Source organism: Sapajus apella, unplaced genomic scaffold (genome assembly GCF_009761245.1).
Source record: "Sapajus apella isolate SASKATOON/1434 unplaced genomic scaffold, GSC_monkey_1.0 scaffold45, whole genome shotgun sequence".
NCBI lineage: Eukaryota > Metazoa > Chordata > Mammalia > Primates > Cebidae > Sapajus > Sapajus apella.
In genome coordinates, this window is record NW_022436985.1 from 20,113,965 (window position 1) to 20,131,922 (window position 17,958).

At 39.9% G+C, this 17,958-nt stretch overlaps 1 protein-coding gene across 2 annotated transcripts; it reads right to left on the reverse strand.

Moving 5' to 3' along the window:
- Positions 1-5,139: 5,139 nt before the first annotated feature.
- On the reverse strand, positions 5,140-12,157 carry CXCL13 (C-X-C motif chemokine ligand 13). Of its 2 annotated transcripts, none has more exons than XM_032239840.1 (4): positions 11,977-12,157; positions 10,072-10,204; positions 6,921-7,001; positions 5,140-6,011 (listed from the first exon to the last, which is right to left on the reverse strand). In XM_032239840.1, the coding sequence occupies exons 1-4, from the start codon at positions 12,038-12,040 to the stop codon at positions 5,975-5,977; spliced, it is 315 nt and encodes a 104-aa protein (XP_032095731.1). In that variant the 5' UTR covers positions 12,041-12,157; the 3' UTR covers positions 5,140-5,974. The 2 variants fall into 2 exon arrangements, with proteins under 2 accessions (XP_032095731.1, XP_032095732.1); XM_032239841.1 differs by having other exon boundaries at positions 6,917-7,001.
- Between the last annotated feature and the right edge of the window lie 5,801 nt (positions 12,158-17,958).

Genomic DNA, 17,958 nt, shown 5'->3' on the forward strand with positions numbered 1-17,958 from the left:
TTGCAAAATTCAATGTGGAAATATAGCAGAGTCATTTGGATGGATAGAGCACCTCCCCACCCACCCAGGAGGTGAGGGCAAGTAAGGCAGATTTCTAATGTAGATAGACAGATCTTAAACAAGCACATGAAAATTATTCAGCATCATTAGTCATTAGAGAAATACAGATTAAGCAACTATTAAAATATCTAAAATTTAAAAGACCAATAATACCAAATGCTGGTGAAGATGTGAAGCAACTGGAACTCTCACATATTGCTGATGGGACTGCAAAATGGTACATTTACTTTGGAAAGCAGTTTAGTAGCTTCTAAAGTTAAACGTCCACCTACCACACAACCCAGCATGTCCACTTGTAGGTACTAATCCAAGAGAAACCAAAACATATGTTCCCACAAAGACTTGTAGTAAATGTTAACAGCAGTTTTAATCTATCATAATATCCCCAAACTGGAAACAACTCAAAGGTCCATCAACTGGTAAATGAATAAACAAGTTGTGGTATCCATTTGACGAAATAATAGTAACAACAAGGAAGAAGCTAGTAATTAATTCAACAAGATGATGAATCTCAAAACCATTATGCAAAGTGAAAGTAGCCAGACAAAAGGCTGTACCATTTATATGTCAGGCTGGGAAAGGCAAAAATATAGGAATGGAACAGGGGCTGGGGCTCTTCCTGCTAACTCACTGAACTGAACACTTAGACAGGGTCAATTTTACTGTCTGTAAATTATAACTTAATTAACCTGACATAAGAAAACCGAGTTCCCTTGGTGACTCTAATCTTCTGTGCAGGCTGAACAATGTGTTCAAACTTTAGAACACTGGAATCACCTGGAGGTTTTGGGAGAGGCTTTTACTTTTTTTTTTTTTCTTAGGTGTTTACTGACACCAGCCACATCCCTAATTCTGTGATTATCTTACACCAACTGGGTGTCCATCAATTCAATTCAGCTCTAATACTATCTGTACTTAGTGGAGACCCCACAGGTTAAAGACTCAGTCTCACAGGACTGCCCACACTTCAGATACCAGCTACCCATGGGGTGCCCAGGCTACCTTCGTTTCTGCCCTGCCAACCACAAACTTAAGGGTTCTTAAGTCACCCCCCTCAGGTTTGATAATTTGCTGGAATGACTCACAGAACTCAGGAAAGTACTCACTATTTCTAGGGTATTATAAAGATACAACTCAGGAGCAGCCAAATGGAAGAGATGACAGGGCAGGGTGAGGGGAGGGCACAGAGCTTCCATGTCTGCTCCAGTGCACCGTCGTCCCTGGACCTCGATGTGTTCCCCAACCTGGAAGTTCTCTGAACCTCATTGTTTTGGGGTTTTTGTATCAGTTTTCATTACATAGGCGTGATTGATTAAATCATTGCCCATTGGTAATAAACTCAATCTCTAGCCCCTTTCCTCTCCCTAGAGGTGGTGGGGAGAGTTGGCCAAAAGTTCTAACCCTCTAATCACATGGTTGGTTCTTCTCCTGCCAGTCCCCATCCTAAAGCTATCCTAGGGCTGCCAATTGTTGCCTCATTGCCTATCTGACGCACAAACTCAGATATGGTTAAAAAGGGCTCATTGTGAATAACAAGACACTCTCATCACTCGGAATTCCAAGGGTTTTAGGCGCTCTGTACTAGGAACCTAGGGCAAAGATCAAATATAGTCATCTGTAGGTCCAGCCCTATAGGGTCTAGTGAGTCCCTTCATGCTAGTGTGGAGACAAGAAATTAGAAATAAAGACACAATATACATTGAGATAGAGAAAAGAGAGTTTGGGCCCAGGGGCCCACTGCTACCCAAAGCTCGGAGACCAGCAGTGGCCCCGAGTGCCCGGACACCCTGACTTTTATTGAGTACAAAACCAGGGGGAAAGGCAGGTAGGATGAGGTAATGGCGGTCAGTGATAGGGTCAGGTAAATCACGTAGGTCTTGGAGATAGGGGGCCCAAGACTTTGAAGAAGCCGAGGCGAGGAGAAAAACCTAAGGTGTCAACACTTTTTCATACTTGTCAAGAAATAACAAGGTCACTAAGACTTATCTTACCATTACTAATTCTTATCTTCTAAGGAAAAGAGGAACCAGGTGCAGAAGCAGAACTTGAAAGTAGACATGGAGCGTGACCGCTGAAGCACAGCACCACACAGAGACAATTAAGCCCCTGGATGTCTGTGGGTGTCCCTGACAGCCGTCAGGCTTACCACAAGAGCTTGGGAAAGCGGAGTTTTCTCCTTACTCCCAAGGAAGGAGACAATTTGGCTGTCTTGGACATGTCCTTCCCTAGCTGGCTAAACAGCGGGCATTTTCACAGCGCTGGTACTGTCGCACAGCCAAGGCGTCCTCCAGCAGCCTTATGCGGGTGTCAGTGACAGAGGACTTAGAGCATCTTGCCTTAGGGTCACCTCTTTTCCAATGCCACTTCAGTCCCATACTTCTTAACCTGAGACTTATTAGTAAGATTAAACATTCAATGATTATATATGTGCATATATTTGTGATTACATATGAATAGCTATGTGATTATGATTATATATAGGAATAACTATGTAACTATATTTCTAATTATTTTCTAATTCTAAGTTTATATGAGAATATGCTGAGGCTTCAGGTCCTTGCCTCGGCTCTTTCGGGGTTTCCCCCTTATAGTCATCTCTTGGTATCCTCAGGGGATTGGTTCCAGCCCCTTCCTGAGAACCCCAGTGGACTCCAAAATCTGAGAATGCTCAAGTCCTTTATATAAAAGAACAGTATTTGCATATGACCTACGCACACTCTGCTGTATGCTGTGTTTTAACCATCTTTAAACTACAATATAAATTCTATGTAAATAGTTGCTATACTATATTTTTAGAACGTATATTTTTTAACTGTTGTATTGTTATTTTGGTGTTTGTTTCTCCCCTCAAAGTAAGGCCAGAGCTGAGGCCTCCTGTTGGAGAAGCAGAATCTTTTCCTTCTGGGCCTCTGCTGGTTTGGTGGACGGGTTTGAGCAGCACTATTGATGGGTTTGTTACAGGTTCCCTGCATTCTGTTTCTAGGAGATCCTTGTGCTACCTGGCCTGTGTAGCTCCTTCATTCAGTTTCTCAGCGTTGAACAGCCTGTTTAGGTCAGCATTACCTTGAATTTTCCCTTCAACTCAATTTTACTTTGAGTTTTGATTAATTTGTGTGTGTGTATGTGTGTAATTTATCACCTGAATTCTGCCTTACTGTTTCACAAGTCTTTCTTTACAGACCCAAACCCACTCAGACCTGCAAAAGCCCACCTTTCCTCAGACATTCCAGGAATTGGCTCCACAAGTTTCCTGCATCTATGAGCTCAGCTCCCTGTCCCAGATCAGGCTGAATATCCCCAAATCCACTCTGACTTTTGAGGAATGGCTGCTTGTGTGGTAAGAAAAGCAAGTTTTGAAACCCTCACTTGCCCTGCTTTTCTCTCACTTTCCACATTGGCCCACTGCCTTCATGCCACCCATCAGCTGCCCAGATCCCCCTGGGATTGGACAATACAGGATGAATGTCTCAACCCAGCAAAGGCCTAAACGTCCTGGAGCTCCCACTCTTCCCCTGGTTTTGATTGGCCCTGAAAAGGAGGGTAGCCAAAGAGGTTTAAGTAAGCAATACATTTAGGGAAGATAAAATTTTAGGCAGTCTAATGAAGTGATTAAGAGCATTTGCTTAGGAGTCAGATGGCCCTGGGTTTGAATTCTGATTTGCCTTTTGCTAGTTATATGATTTGGGGCAAGTACATGCCTCAGTTTCTACTGACGATACCAACCTCCTGTAGGGTCAGCATAGTACAGTAGTTAGACACATGGATTCTGGTGCCACACTGCCTCGATTTTAATGCTGGCTTGTCATTTAGTAGCTGCAGCCTCAACCTCCTGGGCTTAAGCAAGCCTCCCTCCTCAGCCTCCTGAGTAGCTGGGAGTACAGGTGCACACCACCATGCCCAGTTAGGTTTTTTTGTTTGTTTGTTTTTTGTTTTTTGTAGAGGCGGGATCTCATGAGCAAATGACTTAACCACTGTGTCTCAAGTGGGGGTGATAACAGTAGATGCTTCATGTGAAATAGCGATATTTCTTATTTGAGTCTTCTAAATATTTGTCTCACTACATTTTCCAAGGAGACCAAAATCAAATTAAAGAATGAAATGATTCCTGATATCTAAACATTGGAGTCTGAAAATGCTACAAGGCAGGATTATCAGCCCTCTCTCTCTCTCTCTCTCTCTCTCTCTCTGTGTGTGTGTGTGTGTGTTTGCAATTTAGAAGACATTAAATTGTAGACAACAGAAAATATAGTAATTATAGGTGCTTTTAATTTTCTCCCAATAAATAATTTAATAAAATAAAAATAAATCAAAAAAAATAAAAAAGAAAAGTGAAAGAGGGAGTCAGAGATAGCTTAAAACCTGGGTGAACTGGGAGCAGACCCCCTAAAGCAGCTGGTAAGTGGAGGGGCAAACAGGCAGTGGAGCTCAGTAGTGTGGTGGGACAGCCAGGCTGATGCCAGTGGCAGATGGGGACCAGAGTTCAAGTGTCTTCTTTGTCTGTTGGTCAACTGAATGCAAAACTGTCAAATGAAACATTGGTGACTTTAAGAATCAATATGACACAGTGAAAATGGGTTTGATAAGAGGCTGAAGTCTGGAGGAAATCATGGTTAGTATGTGGTAGGTAACACTGGGGGGAAGAGGCCCTCATAGCCAAGTATTTCCCACCGTGTTAATATCAGGAATAACTTCACTCACTCTTTGCCAAATGATTTTAGACCATCTTTAAAAGACAAGTGAAATAAAAGAAAAATTAACCTCATAAAATCCTACCTATCTTTATGAAGAACTAGAGAATGTCTAAAATTGAGTAGATGCTATGACAAGAATGAATTGATCACAGCCTGGGCAACATGGTGAAACCCTGTCTCTGCAAAAAATACAAAAATTAGCTGGTTGTGGTGGTGTGCGCTTGAAGTCCCAACTACTGGAGAGGCTGAGGTGGAAGAATTGCTTGAGCCTGGGAGGTTGAGGCTGCAGTGAGCCACGATTGTGTCACTGCTCTCTAGCTTGAGTGACATAGTAAGACTTTGTCTCAAAAATAAATAAATAAATAAATAAATTGCTCATTGCTCATAGTTAAGTAAAATATTTGCTCTTGCTCAACTTTATTGAATATCATTAGGTTTATAGCAATCATTAAAGAATTTGATACCAGAGCCCCACCCACCAAAAAGAAAAAAAAAGTCAGTGAAAAGATTTGAGTAAAGGAAGTTTGTCAAGGCAAATGTGTAAAAGAATACATGTGTACATCACTCTTTAAATGCTTTTCCTGAGTATTCTATGAAGTCTGGGGATCTTTGAATGCTATTAATCTGAGACAGTAAATGTTATAAAGGAACTCTTTAAAAGTAGAAGGACCTAATTCTCTTCCATAGTGAGTTTTTAAGCAGAGGATATCTACTAAGTGGACTCCTTTGCCTCTTGACAGGCTGAAGCTCATCCGTCTCCCAGGGAGCTTTTTGAGTCTCTTATGGAAGCCTACTTTTCTTAGCATGTAAAATGATTGAAATATATGCCATAATTTTCTTCTTAATTCAAGCCACGTGTTCAAATTTGAGGCTTAAATTCTCATTGCATTATTTTCTAAGAAATTTTTAACATTAAACAACAAGTATTTTTATCAAAATTACCCTATATTATTTACAACTGAATGGTTATTTTCAAATAAACTTTCCTCCCTAATGGGTAAGAATGCAAACTCCAAGTACATAGGGTGCTGTGAGTAAAGAAGCTCGAGTCTGCCCCGTCAGTTTCTAAAGGTTATTTTTGCAGATAGTCTCATGGTCATTTGTATGGGGAAGTTCTTTTTCCTGGAAAAGATTCAACTAAGCACAAAACTAAAATCCAGAGCAGGGATAAGGGAAGAATGCAGATCTTCTTAGTGGAAATATCACCATCAGGGAATCTTTCCTTAAACACTGGAAGTGGTAGAGTTGGAATTCTTTTTTCTGTGAAGCAGAAACAAAAACAAAATTGTCATGTCTAGAGAAACAAAGGAAACTGTGGCTTTGTCTGGAGATACCAGGTAAGGACTGTCATGCATACTGGCTTCTAGTTTAGTTTACTGAGCTGCTGGAATGAGCTATCCCTACTCCATCTGATAAGCAATAATGATGGAAAACAGCCATTTGTTTTAGTGAGAGAAGTTTTTAAAGAAAAAAGAAAAACTTCTCTTCCTGGGTCTGCAAGGGGCATAGTTTCAAAGGCAGGAGTTTCTCAGCTCCGGCTCCATCGGAAATATAAAAGTTCTTTGTCTGGGTTTCCTGCACTCGGGCTAGGTAGAGAAATCCAGATGGGCTCCTTTGTCCAAAAAGCCCACCAAAATCTCTGGGAGGAGGGGGCTCTGCTTGGACCGAGTAGCCAATCTGGTATCAGAGTCAAAGATGAATCACTCCAAAGGAAGTTTGCCATCACTCCAGAGGAAGTTTGAAAGAACTCCTCTCATTGGAAGAGAACATGAATGGGGAGGAAATAACTCAAGGGTTAAAAATCCTGCTGCTCCCTCCCTGTACGGATTCCTTCTCTGGATCCCCTCCCACAGCAGCATGGGAGCTGTCATTCTCTTCCTCTCCCTAATACATCGCTTTCCTCAAAACTCTTTGGGTCCATGATATTTATTTGAATGGCAAACTCACTGCACCTCTGGCCCGTTTCCCAATTCTTGGGGTTATTAACAGGTAAAAGCCAAGAACCTTTTCCAACTGGGAGGGGGCTGGGAGTGTCTTTGTGATGTCCCTCCCCCTGTTAAGTTAGGAGCTCCTCATAAGTTCACACTGGTTCCCTATTTTGACTGCCCAGGAAAGGGAAACTCTTCAGTACAAATTGGAATCTGAAAGCCCTTGTTATGCCTGACTTACTTTTTCAATACTTTCATTATTTTTTGTATCCATTTAGCTTGAGGGTTCAGGCACACAACTGACTTATTCTTCTTCCAGATTCTGGGGGAAAATAAAAATTAAATAACGCAGTGTCATATTTCAGTTAATCCTATACTTTTAATAAAGAAAAGAGTTGGGTATGAAAATATTTATTCCTAGATGAAGTGACATTGGAGCTGCACAGTTTTGGATCTGGAATAGGTGATTTGCAGCATGGGGTCAGGGGAATAAGAAAACAACCATTTGTGGACCAGTATGTGTGAGCTGGTGGGGTTGAATCCAAAGCTAAGAGAGCCTCACATGTCAGAGGTTAGTGTTTTGTTGATAACCTTTACATGTGTTGGAGAACAACCAAATGGTTGACTCCAAGATTGGCTCACTTCTGAAGTTATATCACAATATCTTTAGAATGTGCTTATCTGTTGCATTGCATTTGGGAGAACAGAATAAGCTATGGAAAACACTCTCTTGAGAACCTGAATTTCACTGGAAAAAAGAAAAATCAGTGCAATTTCACACAGGGGGCATGCTGCAGAGCAGATTGCTCAGAGTGACATCTGCATTTTGTCAGATTACCACTAAGATTTTTCCTGCTCTAAGATATTAAGCAATAGCAAAAGTGGCAATGATAGTTAATAGTTAATATTTATCAAGTACTTATAACACACCAGGCACTATGCTTAGCAGGTAACATGGATTATTTCAATTCATTTTACAAAAATCCTTTGCTGGAGAAACTATTATTTCCTTACCTTCTGATGATGAACTTAAGGCTTATAGAATTTAAATAAATTGTTCAAGATTGTACAACAAATACATGATACCGCAGGATTCAAAACCCACATTTTTAGTCACTGTTTTTCATGAGCAGGACCTGAGTGGTTACCAAGTGCCAGACTTAGTGTTAAATGCTTTATCTGCAGTGGAAAAGTGAAGTTTTTTAGACAGCAGAAAACTAGGAGACTCTACCCTCTATTGGTGTGAACTCAAACAAAGCACAATTTCCTGATATATCATTTACCTTAGCTATAAAATGATGAATAGCCACCATCATGTTAGCTTATGCCTGTAATCCCAGCACTTTGAGAGGGTGAGGTGGGTGGATTTTTTGAGGCCAGGAGTTCAAGACTAGCCGGGGCAACTTAATGAGACCCCATCTCTACAAAAATAAAAAAAACTAGCTGGGCATGGTGGTGTGCACCTGTAGTCCCAGCTACTCAGGAGGCTGAGGAGGGAGACTTGCTTGAACCCAGGAGGTTGAGGCTACTGCGAGCCATGATTGTGCCACTACACTCCAGGCTAGGCAGCAGAGTGAGATTGTGTCTCAAAAAAAAAACAAAACAAAACAAACAAAAAAAAACCAAACAAAAAAACCCAAAACCCCAAACGAAACAAAAAAGACAAACAGCAAGGATCCATCCAATTAACTTTGAAACTCCACCTTTGCAAGTGAATCTTAGAGAGATGAGAGGGCATAGAACAGTTGGGTTTTCAGGCAGACATTTCCAATGAGGTTTCTGAGTTCATGATGGAATAATAACACACCAGGCATTTTTGACCCTCTGGACTCACAGTATTTTCACCTCTGACTGGCATGAATTTCTCATAATAATTTGAAACTTTCATTTCTCTACTGGCTAAAATTCAGAAATGCAGAATTTGATGAAAAGATGTGAAATCAGATTTTAGTCATTTCAAAACAATCAAAGTTAAAGCAGAGAAAATTAAGGTGCATTACCTTCCTTGATTGAGAGGCAAGAGACTTGAGCCATGACAGAGGAAATGGAATTAAAAGAAAGGGGTCCCAGTTTTCTAAACAGCCAAGGAACTGCTCCCGAAAAGGTCATGGCTAGACCTCACATCTCTAAGTTTGAGGGCAATAATTGTAGTTTAGTTAGAACTTTTATTGTTAATGACATGAGTGAAATGCCTTTTTAGTGAAACATACAATGCCTTTTTAGTGAAAAATTTCCATATACACTTTTGATATCCCATGTTTCAACTGGTCCAAGGCCCCAAGCACTGGTAACAAAATGTGACAAACGAAAAGTAGCTGCTCACAAACACTGCAAAAATCTAAAGAAGTCCATGGGTAGAGCTACTAATGAGCACCAAGTCAGGATGTCCTGTGAAAGATGCTGTGCCTAATACTTCAAGGTACTGCGAACAAGAGGCTTTGGAATGGGGAAAATGTGAGTGTGCTCCTGGCTAATGGAGTTTCTAATCCTTTCTGATGGTATGTCTCAGGCAGTTAGTTAACCTTCCTAAGCCTCAGCTGAGATGGGGTTCCCACCGCTGCGGAAGTCTTACCTCCAAACCCTGACTCAACAACGGATGAATGAATGTACTCTCACGCCATTACAGTGTTTCAAGTGGGCTAGGGCTGGCCACGCTGCTTTCATAGGGCGAAATGCAACCAATCGACCCAGACCCTCTGTCTGTCCACACTTTTATTCATAACAGAGGTTCTAAGTTAACACACTTGTAGGTAATCAACATGGTTAAGAGAATGAAGAGAATGGTTTTATGACTGACAAAGGCTTTAGGTTTTGGGGCCCAGAGTAATTGCTATTAACAGGTGATTCCCCATTGATCTTCCTGGGAGAGGAAAAAGATCAAAGTGGAACTTCCCAGCACAAAATTAACATGAGTAAACAGAGTGGAGAGACATGAGTATGGGGTTAAGGCCTTTGATTATCTCTATCTCTCCCTAACTTAATGGACTGGCTGGCCACCTTTGGCCTGCCCAATAAAACCTTTTGGCCTTCCAAAAGGTTTGAGACTAATCTATAACTTTCCCTAATATATCTTCAATATTTTCTGTAATATTTCGCCAACCACCCTGAGTGAATCTCAACACTCAGCATGTAAGGAACAATAAACTTACCTTAATAAAGTGGTTGAATAAATAAAATGAGTATGTGCATGTAAAGCACTTAGCTCAGGGCTGCTACAAAGTAAGCTCTTAATTATTAACAATTCTCATTATTAGTTTGAGAATTTTTAGCAACACTCAAGTAAATCTCTTTGACATTCTTGAGTAAGACTACTGTATGGTAACATTTGATCAAACTTCGTTGGGAGAAAGAAATTTTATTTATTTATTTATTTATTTATTTTTGAAACTTACATGATTTCTTTCCTTGGACAACCATGCCCACGGGGCAAGATTTGAATTCGATCAATGAGGTTTGGGGGGATAACGGCTGAGGTCTCTTGGACACATTTACACCTCAAGTTTGTGTTATGGACCTCCAGAATACCTGTAAACACAGAATCAGTTATTTTAATCCATTGGCAGGTAATTTATAACTAGACTTTAATTTAATAATTAAACTTTCATACTGTACATTTGAAGATTTAAAAGTTCCAAGTCAGTGCTTCTACCCATATGCCCTTCGTTTGTATATTTTTGCTTGTCCTGGCTTGAGTATTTTCAAATGTTTTCTACCAAAACATTAAAAATAAAATTAGCTTTTAGACCAGGCATGGTAGTTTACACCTGTAATCCCAGCACTTTGGGAGGCCAAGGTGGGAGGATTACTAGAGCCCAGGAGTTTGAGACCAGCTTGAGCAAGAAAGGGAGACTCCATCTCAAAAAACAAACAAAGCAAAACAAAACAAAAATTAGGTTTTTAAAAAAATAGCACTTTTTGAAAATTGTGATAGCATTGTCTTTGTACTCAGGTGATTGTCCACATAATAAAATTTGAGAACAGCCTCTGTAGGGACTTGCATACAACTCAGTTATAATGAATGCAATATAAAATCAATGGATCATCTTCCCTCTCAACACATAAAAACTGAGGACACGACCTGGCTCTAGAGTCCTGGGAGCAATAACATGCAGGAACAGAGTTTTCTCTATCAGACTCTCCGCCATCCTCCCCTTCCGTCTCAGAAAATGCCACAGACATTTTTGTTTAATATGTTGGCCCCCCCATCTGGGTTACCAATTATTACCAAACAAAACACAATCATAAATATTCAAAATTATTTTTATTTAACAAAAGTGATTAATACTGGATGAGCACCATTAGTACCCAGCTCATGAGTTTTAACAGGATCTAATGAAATCTAAGCAAACAATTATCAGATATTTTCTATCCAGCCTACTACAGTGCTTGACATGCATTTATAAATAAAAAGGCTCAACTCTTAAGATGTGTACAATTTAGTAGGGGAAACAAGCAAACAAAAACTAAAATGCTACAGAAGGTTGTATTGCGTGCAACATCTGACCTGTGTGCTGAGAACAGAGGATGTACTAAGAGCCACCTCTGCCAGGAGCCCTGGGAAAGCCTCATGGAGGATGCAAGAAGTTAGAGTCTTGAAGAGTGAAAATAACATGTGAAGCAAAATTAAAACTGGGGGAGAAACCCCCTCTGTGTTTTAGTAACAAAAATCTGGTCTTCTAAACCTGAACAGATGCCTTCTTTTTGCACATGTATCCATTCCTTCAACCACATAAAAACTTACTACTTCAACTGGATGTTTATCTATTTACACAAAGATAGCCGCCCACTTAGCCTTGGAAGTCTGCTTCTTTGCAAAATGTGGGTAAATACCCCTGGTGTACTGACAATGGTGTACTTGACATCAGGTCTCACCATTTGGAATTGGATAAAATATGTTCACTGCAAGAGACCAGTAGAGTTTAATAATCTTTAAATCCTGTATAGGGTTTGGTAAGAGTGGGAAACTTTGAGAGGCAGAACAAAGAAGAGCCACGTGTAAAGAATTATGTATAGCAGGAGCTGAATCTGAAAAAGGCCAGGAACATATAAGCCAATATAATTTGCATGGATATTGGACTTCTGGTATCTCTTTTTCCTACGAATAAAAATCTTATAAATATTTACAGTTTTGAAGAGTTACATTCCTAAACACCTTACTTTGAAAAATCTAGAAGCAACAGAGCAGTCTTTCCCTCCCTTTAGTTGGACTTCCCTGCAATTTGTAATTGAAAGAAAATAGAAGTGGTTAAAGACTATTTCTGTTCAACGAACAGTAAAACATAAGTGAAAGTTCTCACCTTGAACTGGGGAAAGGCTGCTGACCAACAGCATGAGAAGCAGAGATGCCAAGATGAAATTCATCCTGTCTGGAGGTAGAGTTCAGACTTGAGCTCTGAGTCCAGGCTGTGGGTTTGCAGTACCAGAGACTCCTATTTATTTATACCAGTAAGGGCCCTCCCACTGCCTTTGTCTCCGGTAGGTCAGCTGCATCATCAGTTTTAAAAGCCCCCAAATATTGCTGAGCTTGCTTTTTTAAAAACTTCTCTTGCAAACTTTATAAATTTGTTTCAGAGCACTATAATAAAATATTTATTGAAAACGTGAACTGTAAGTGCCAGAGATGCTGGAGAAATCTGAGGGTGGGGAGAAAGGAAAATCTATCAGTTTGGAAGCTCTGAGGCACTGTCTTTAGCAGCGCTATTGGTGATGGTGGCTTTGATTGCTTCTCTCAGTGCAGGGTGAGCCAGGTTTCTCAGTGGCATTCGATACGTACTCCACGACACTGGGGACTCCATCGAGCACATCACATCCATAGCATCTGGAAGGGATTCCAGCCTTCGGTAGGTGCTCAGTAAATATTTGCCCACCAAATGAATGTCTCTTTATATACAGATCCTAATGCTGATTATGCTATTGATTTTCCTACCAGTCATTTTCATCTCTTATTTTACTATCTGGAATATATGATTACTTATATAATCTGACCATCATGGAATTCTTAGAGGGGACAGTTGGTGTCCCCTCCTTTGTGTGCCTGTGTCTGCATGCAGGGAGCGAGACAACAGCCTTAAGGAAGAAAATCTCTCTGGCTGTCATGTGCAAGTCCATGAGCTTGAGAACCATGTGGTGGGTGAGGGAGTCATTAGAACTATAATAGAGGGTGAGCTCCATATTATAGTCTGTTTGACATAAGCATATGAGAAATTTGGTTTTGATCCCACCATCTAGTCCATGGGGACGATCATCTCACAGCTTATCTCATTTTCTGGGAGCTCTTTGATTAAAATAAAAGTAGATCGACAGTGGCTAGTCTGGCCTAGAGTACCACTAAATTGTGCTGGAAGTAGACAAGGATGGCGTATCAAACCAGACCCACTGAACTGCTAAGAAATCAGAGGTTTGGGCTTCTTGGCATGATTTCCTAAATAATTTGTTTTTTGCTAATCAATTGGCACTGTGAATGTCTAGCATCCCAGGTGCTCCAGTATGTATGGGGGTGGAGGTGGAGGAGTGGGAATGCCACACAATGGTCACACAAACGCCGTTCTCCAGTAGCCCTGAACATAGCGATAGGGCACTCATCCATCTTGAGACAGCCCGTTTTATTGTTTGGCCACTCTAGTTGTTAGGAATTTCTTCCTTATGCATATGTGAAAGCTGCTTCCCTAGTAGTTTGGTTATGCTTGTGTTGTGATAAGGGGTTGAATTAGGACAAAATTCAACCCCTAATCACAACACGAAACAATTCTAAACACTCTTGTATGAGATGGCAATCCAAATATATGAAGGCAGGATATGTCAGATGCGTCCTCTGCAAAGCAGATGCTGAGATGGACATTGGAATAAAAGAAAGTTATTCAGAAAAACTCCTGTGATAGAAGGAGGAAGGAGGCAGAATCGGGCAGGGGGAGCCTCAGATTGCAATGCTGATTTGACAAAGTCTACAACAACTCACTGGGAAGCTCCAGAGGAAAGATTGTTTATTAGAGGGGTCCACAGTGGGCAGACATGTCTGTACTCTGCTACCCTGCCATGCTCGGTCCTTAGCTGGGCCTTCTCAGAAACAGCATGGTCTCTGGTTGAAAGCTGAAGCAGAGCCTGAGGAAGTTATCAGTGGAGGCTGTCAGCTAACTGCACTCCTTGCCACTGGCCAGCAAGTTATTTCTTTAAGGGAGGGTTGAGTAGGGTACCTCTGAGTGTCACTCACGGTTATAAACTAGAGGTTAACAGCACAAAGTGTGAGCTCACCCTGGCGATGACTTTGGACAGGTCACTTAATTTCTCTATGCCTCATATTTACCACTTTCCACATGAGTATAATATGAAAATCTGAATTCCAAAGGATTGTTTGGAGAATGAAAGCTTATATGTAAAGTGTTCGGCTGAATACTGGCATGTAGAATGTATTCAATAAATAGCCTGCCTGTCTAACTATCTAATCTGCTCAGGAAAACAAAAAACAAAAAACTGCTCCATTGCTTGTAGATATCTCAACATAAGGTGTTTAGGGATTTAACTTTTCAATCCATCCATCCGTATAAGATCTTACTAACTTCCACTCCAAAACTCATTTCAAAAATAAATATCCCTATTTCTTTGAATTTATAAGTTTGAAGTTCACTCACCATCTTGGTTTACCTTTTTGAAACCTGTTGATCTTTTCCATTTTTCCTTATAAATTATAACTACCTTCCCTTTTGCTTCCCCGTCACCCTCTCTGACTCACTGCTACAGACATGCATATACTTATATGCACACATCTGAACATTATACTACCCCATGTATGGCTTTGCAAATACAAGCTAGGGGAAGTCCATTACCTCCTTTGCCCTAGCACTATTCTTCTATTAATACATTCCTAGACTGAATAACATTATTCTAGTCACTTATATTGAGTTGGTAGGTAATAACATTCCTGTTTTTGAAAATGGTCAATTTCATACAGTGTCAAATTCATTTTACTCTTGTGCGATATGATCTTGTGACTCATTTTAATTTTGCCTCTAAGTACTATATATATTTTTTGTGAGAGCAAAAAACCAAGAGTGATGCCGACAAGAACTGAAAGAGTGTAGGGATGAAGGTACCTGAAAGAGGGCTCTGAATAAACCTAGGAAACTCGATTTAGATTGGCTGCTATTAAAAATAGTGCCACCAAGTTAAGGAACTAATTCCAGAACAATTCTAAAATCTGATTTTAGTTTCTTTAATGCCCAGAGTTCTGGATTTAGCTTATTTGGATCAAGAAACCTTATCCATGTCAGCCCCAAGATGGGGCTGGATGTTGGGCATCTCTCTGATAGCCAGACGATTCTAGAAGTTTCAAGTCCAACACTCCATGATACCATCTTATGGTAGGGTTATAAATTTCAAAAACTCTGAAGCCAAGAAAAAAGATATTTAAACAAATAAATTTAAAGCTCAAATGGAAACAATTTATTTTTAAAATAGCTTTTATAGATACCCTTGTTTAGAAACATAGAATATATAACTTGGTTTATAACAAACCTGATTTTATCATCAGATAAAGAAAATGAGAAAATTATGGGGAAGATTTTTTTTGTTTCACTTTGGAATCAAATCAGATTTTCTTTCCAGACCCAAGAATAACTGGATAATTTAGTACCTTGGTACTTAAATTGTAATCCAAGGACTGGCATCATCAACTTCACCCGAGAGCTAGTTTAAAATGTAGAATTTCAGATCCTGCATTCTAACAAGATTTCCAGGTGGTTTGAATGCATGGGCCTGGTCTAACATAAGCTACATAGTTTGCTGTGTGATGCTATTTCTGGATAAATATGTTAATCATATTCAAATTATCTTCAGAGATGTGTTCAGACAAGTCATCTCCTCAGAAAATGATGCACAGATATCTTAGATATTTTAGTGAAAGTGGACAGGACAAATCCACTCTAGATCGCTGACATCTAAGTACAGAGCAGTCACAAGAAGGAAACTCTCAAGGTATCAGAAAGTGAACTGTCACTAAAACAATGAGATGGCATAATTGACTAAAGCATCTGACAATCTAGGTAGTCAACAGGTATTGAACAGCAGGTTAACGGCAGTGTTTCACAGTGATTAAAAGAATAAAATCCTTTTACTTTCAAAGTAGTTTGTAGTAGGACATAAGACAAATGTCATTGTGACAAAATTGAGAACGTTTTCTGTCATGCCACTCAACTAGAAAATAGAAACTTACTGTATCCTGTTAACACATGTTTTAACCTGCTGGACATCTGACATCTGTTTGCTTCCACATAACTTTCAGCACAATAGAAAAGTATCACAACCCTGGGGGTGAGATCTCAGGCTCTGAAATCAGACTGGCTGGGTTTGTATCCTGACTTCATTTCTTTGCCTTGTTAACTTCCCCAAGCCACTAGTATCAGTAACACCATCTCAGGGGATTGTGTAGGTTACATAACAGTGCTTGGAAAATGCTTTATTCAGTATTGGGCAAATGACAAACACTTCAATAAATGTTAGCTGTTTTTTTTTAACCTTTGTGAAAACACAAAAATGTAAAGTATGTAAAAAAGCAACTTTGCTTAGTTTGCAAGTGAAGCTCCTGATGTGAATTAAAATGTCACTTAGGTTTCCATTGGGCACACAGGTGATACCTTGAGTTTATGACTCCAGAGTCGTCTTGTTAAAGAGCTGTTCTTTGACACTGATATCCACACTTTGTTTTTATCTACTCTCCTCAGAAGATACTTGTAGTGGTTTGTGTTTCGTACAAATGTACTGAAATTTTACCTGGGTTTTTTTTTTGTCATCGCTTTCTTTTTATTTTACTACTTTTAAAACAGCTTATTGAAGAATAATTGATATAAAAAGAACTGCACATATTCAATGTGTGCAATTGGATGAGTCTGGACAATGCAAACCCTGTGCCTTTTGCCATCATTTTCATCTTGAGCGAGCTGCTTTCAACAGCCAATTTTTTTGTCATGCCTTGATTTCAAGACCTATACCTGCAGAAAAGACATTTTTCAAAGGTAATTTAATTCAAACCCAACTTAAATGCAGGGAATCCCATACAAACCTCAAACGTGTGTATCGAAAGCTATAACCTCTTAGGGTGGTGATTCCCCAAGAGACTGCTAGGTGGCAGCATTACTTTCAGAAACAGTTTGCAGAAAGGGAAAGGTCTATCCGCAGGTAAAGGAGACTCTGTGTGTTGACCAGAAGGGCTGTGTTGCATTATTTCAAGATTCAAATCATTTATTTGATTTGGCTTACTGCTTTCAAAATATTGTCAGGTTTGAGTTTTTTGATTAGGCTGAAACATTAATGAAGGAGGGGAGAAAAAACCCCTAAAAATCTGAAATAATCCAACAAATTCTTGCCCAAATCCAACTTTTTATTCCTGAGGTTGCAAAATCAGATTGCACATTGGTCCTCTGGCATGAGATCACATTAGGCCTCAGCAGTGGCTGGGCTTGAAAATTCTGTGATCAGAAAGATTTCTGAGAACAGTGAGGGCCCCACATGCCAATGTCAAAGTGATAAAGCAATTCTGCTTCTGCTTTTAAAGCATAAGGCATGCAGTACACATTAGTAAAATACTCATCTTGTTTCTCCTCTACTGATTCTATAATGTAATCATATGTCATCATATATAATCATATGTCATTTAGATAATAAGTCATCATCTGCTTTTTTCATTCAGCAGATATTTATGTTATAACCATGAATAGAGACTGGGCATTATAAATAAGAGTCATTTTCCAGCAAGAGAACCCTTACGCAATTTTGAAAGTTTTTGGCATATCACTTTGTTCCCTTAATATCTGCTAATCCTCAAACCTCAGGTGCCTCCAAGAAATCTTCTCAGTCTCATATTGCTTTGCTCTTTTTTCTCCTCTTCATCTAAGTAGTTATTCTGCTCCTCCTCTCACTGTGTACTCTCTCCTTAGGCATGTGGGTCTCTTCCCAGGCCTTCAAGTTTACATGTAAGTCCACTCACATTAGTATCTATCTACTCAATAGCCTACTTACTGGTCATTTCTTCATAGAGGCCTCCTAGACACTTCTAACTAATCATATTATTCCCAAACTGAACTTAGTGTCCTCAAAACCTGTCTATCTCCAATATTCCAAGTCTTAGCAAATGGTATCATCATTCACCCAGTTGCTTAAAAAACTTGCTTAGAGGCCGGGCGCGGTGGCTCACGCCTGTAATCCCAGCACTTTGGGAGGCCGAGGTGGGTGGATCACGAGGTCAAGAGATTGAGACCATCCTGGTCAACACGGTGAAACCCCATCTCTAC

What these genes read in the sequence shown, in the direction of transcription:
- CXCL13 (XM_032239840.1), bottom strand. Translation starts at nt 12,040, where the DNA reads ATGAATTTCATCTTGGCATCTCTGCTTCTCATGCTGTTGGTCAGCAGC. An exon ending in CAGCCTTTCCCCAGTTCAAG is followed by an intron (nt 10,205 to 11,976) that starts GTGAGAACTTTC and finishes CTGTGTTTACAG; the next exon opens with GTATTCTGGAGGTCCATAAC. An exon ending in ATAATGAAAGTATTGAAAAA is followed by an intron (nt 6,012 to 6,920) that starts GTAAGTCAGGCA and finishes TCTGCTTCACAG; the next exon opens with AAAAAAGAATTCCAACTCTA.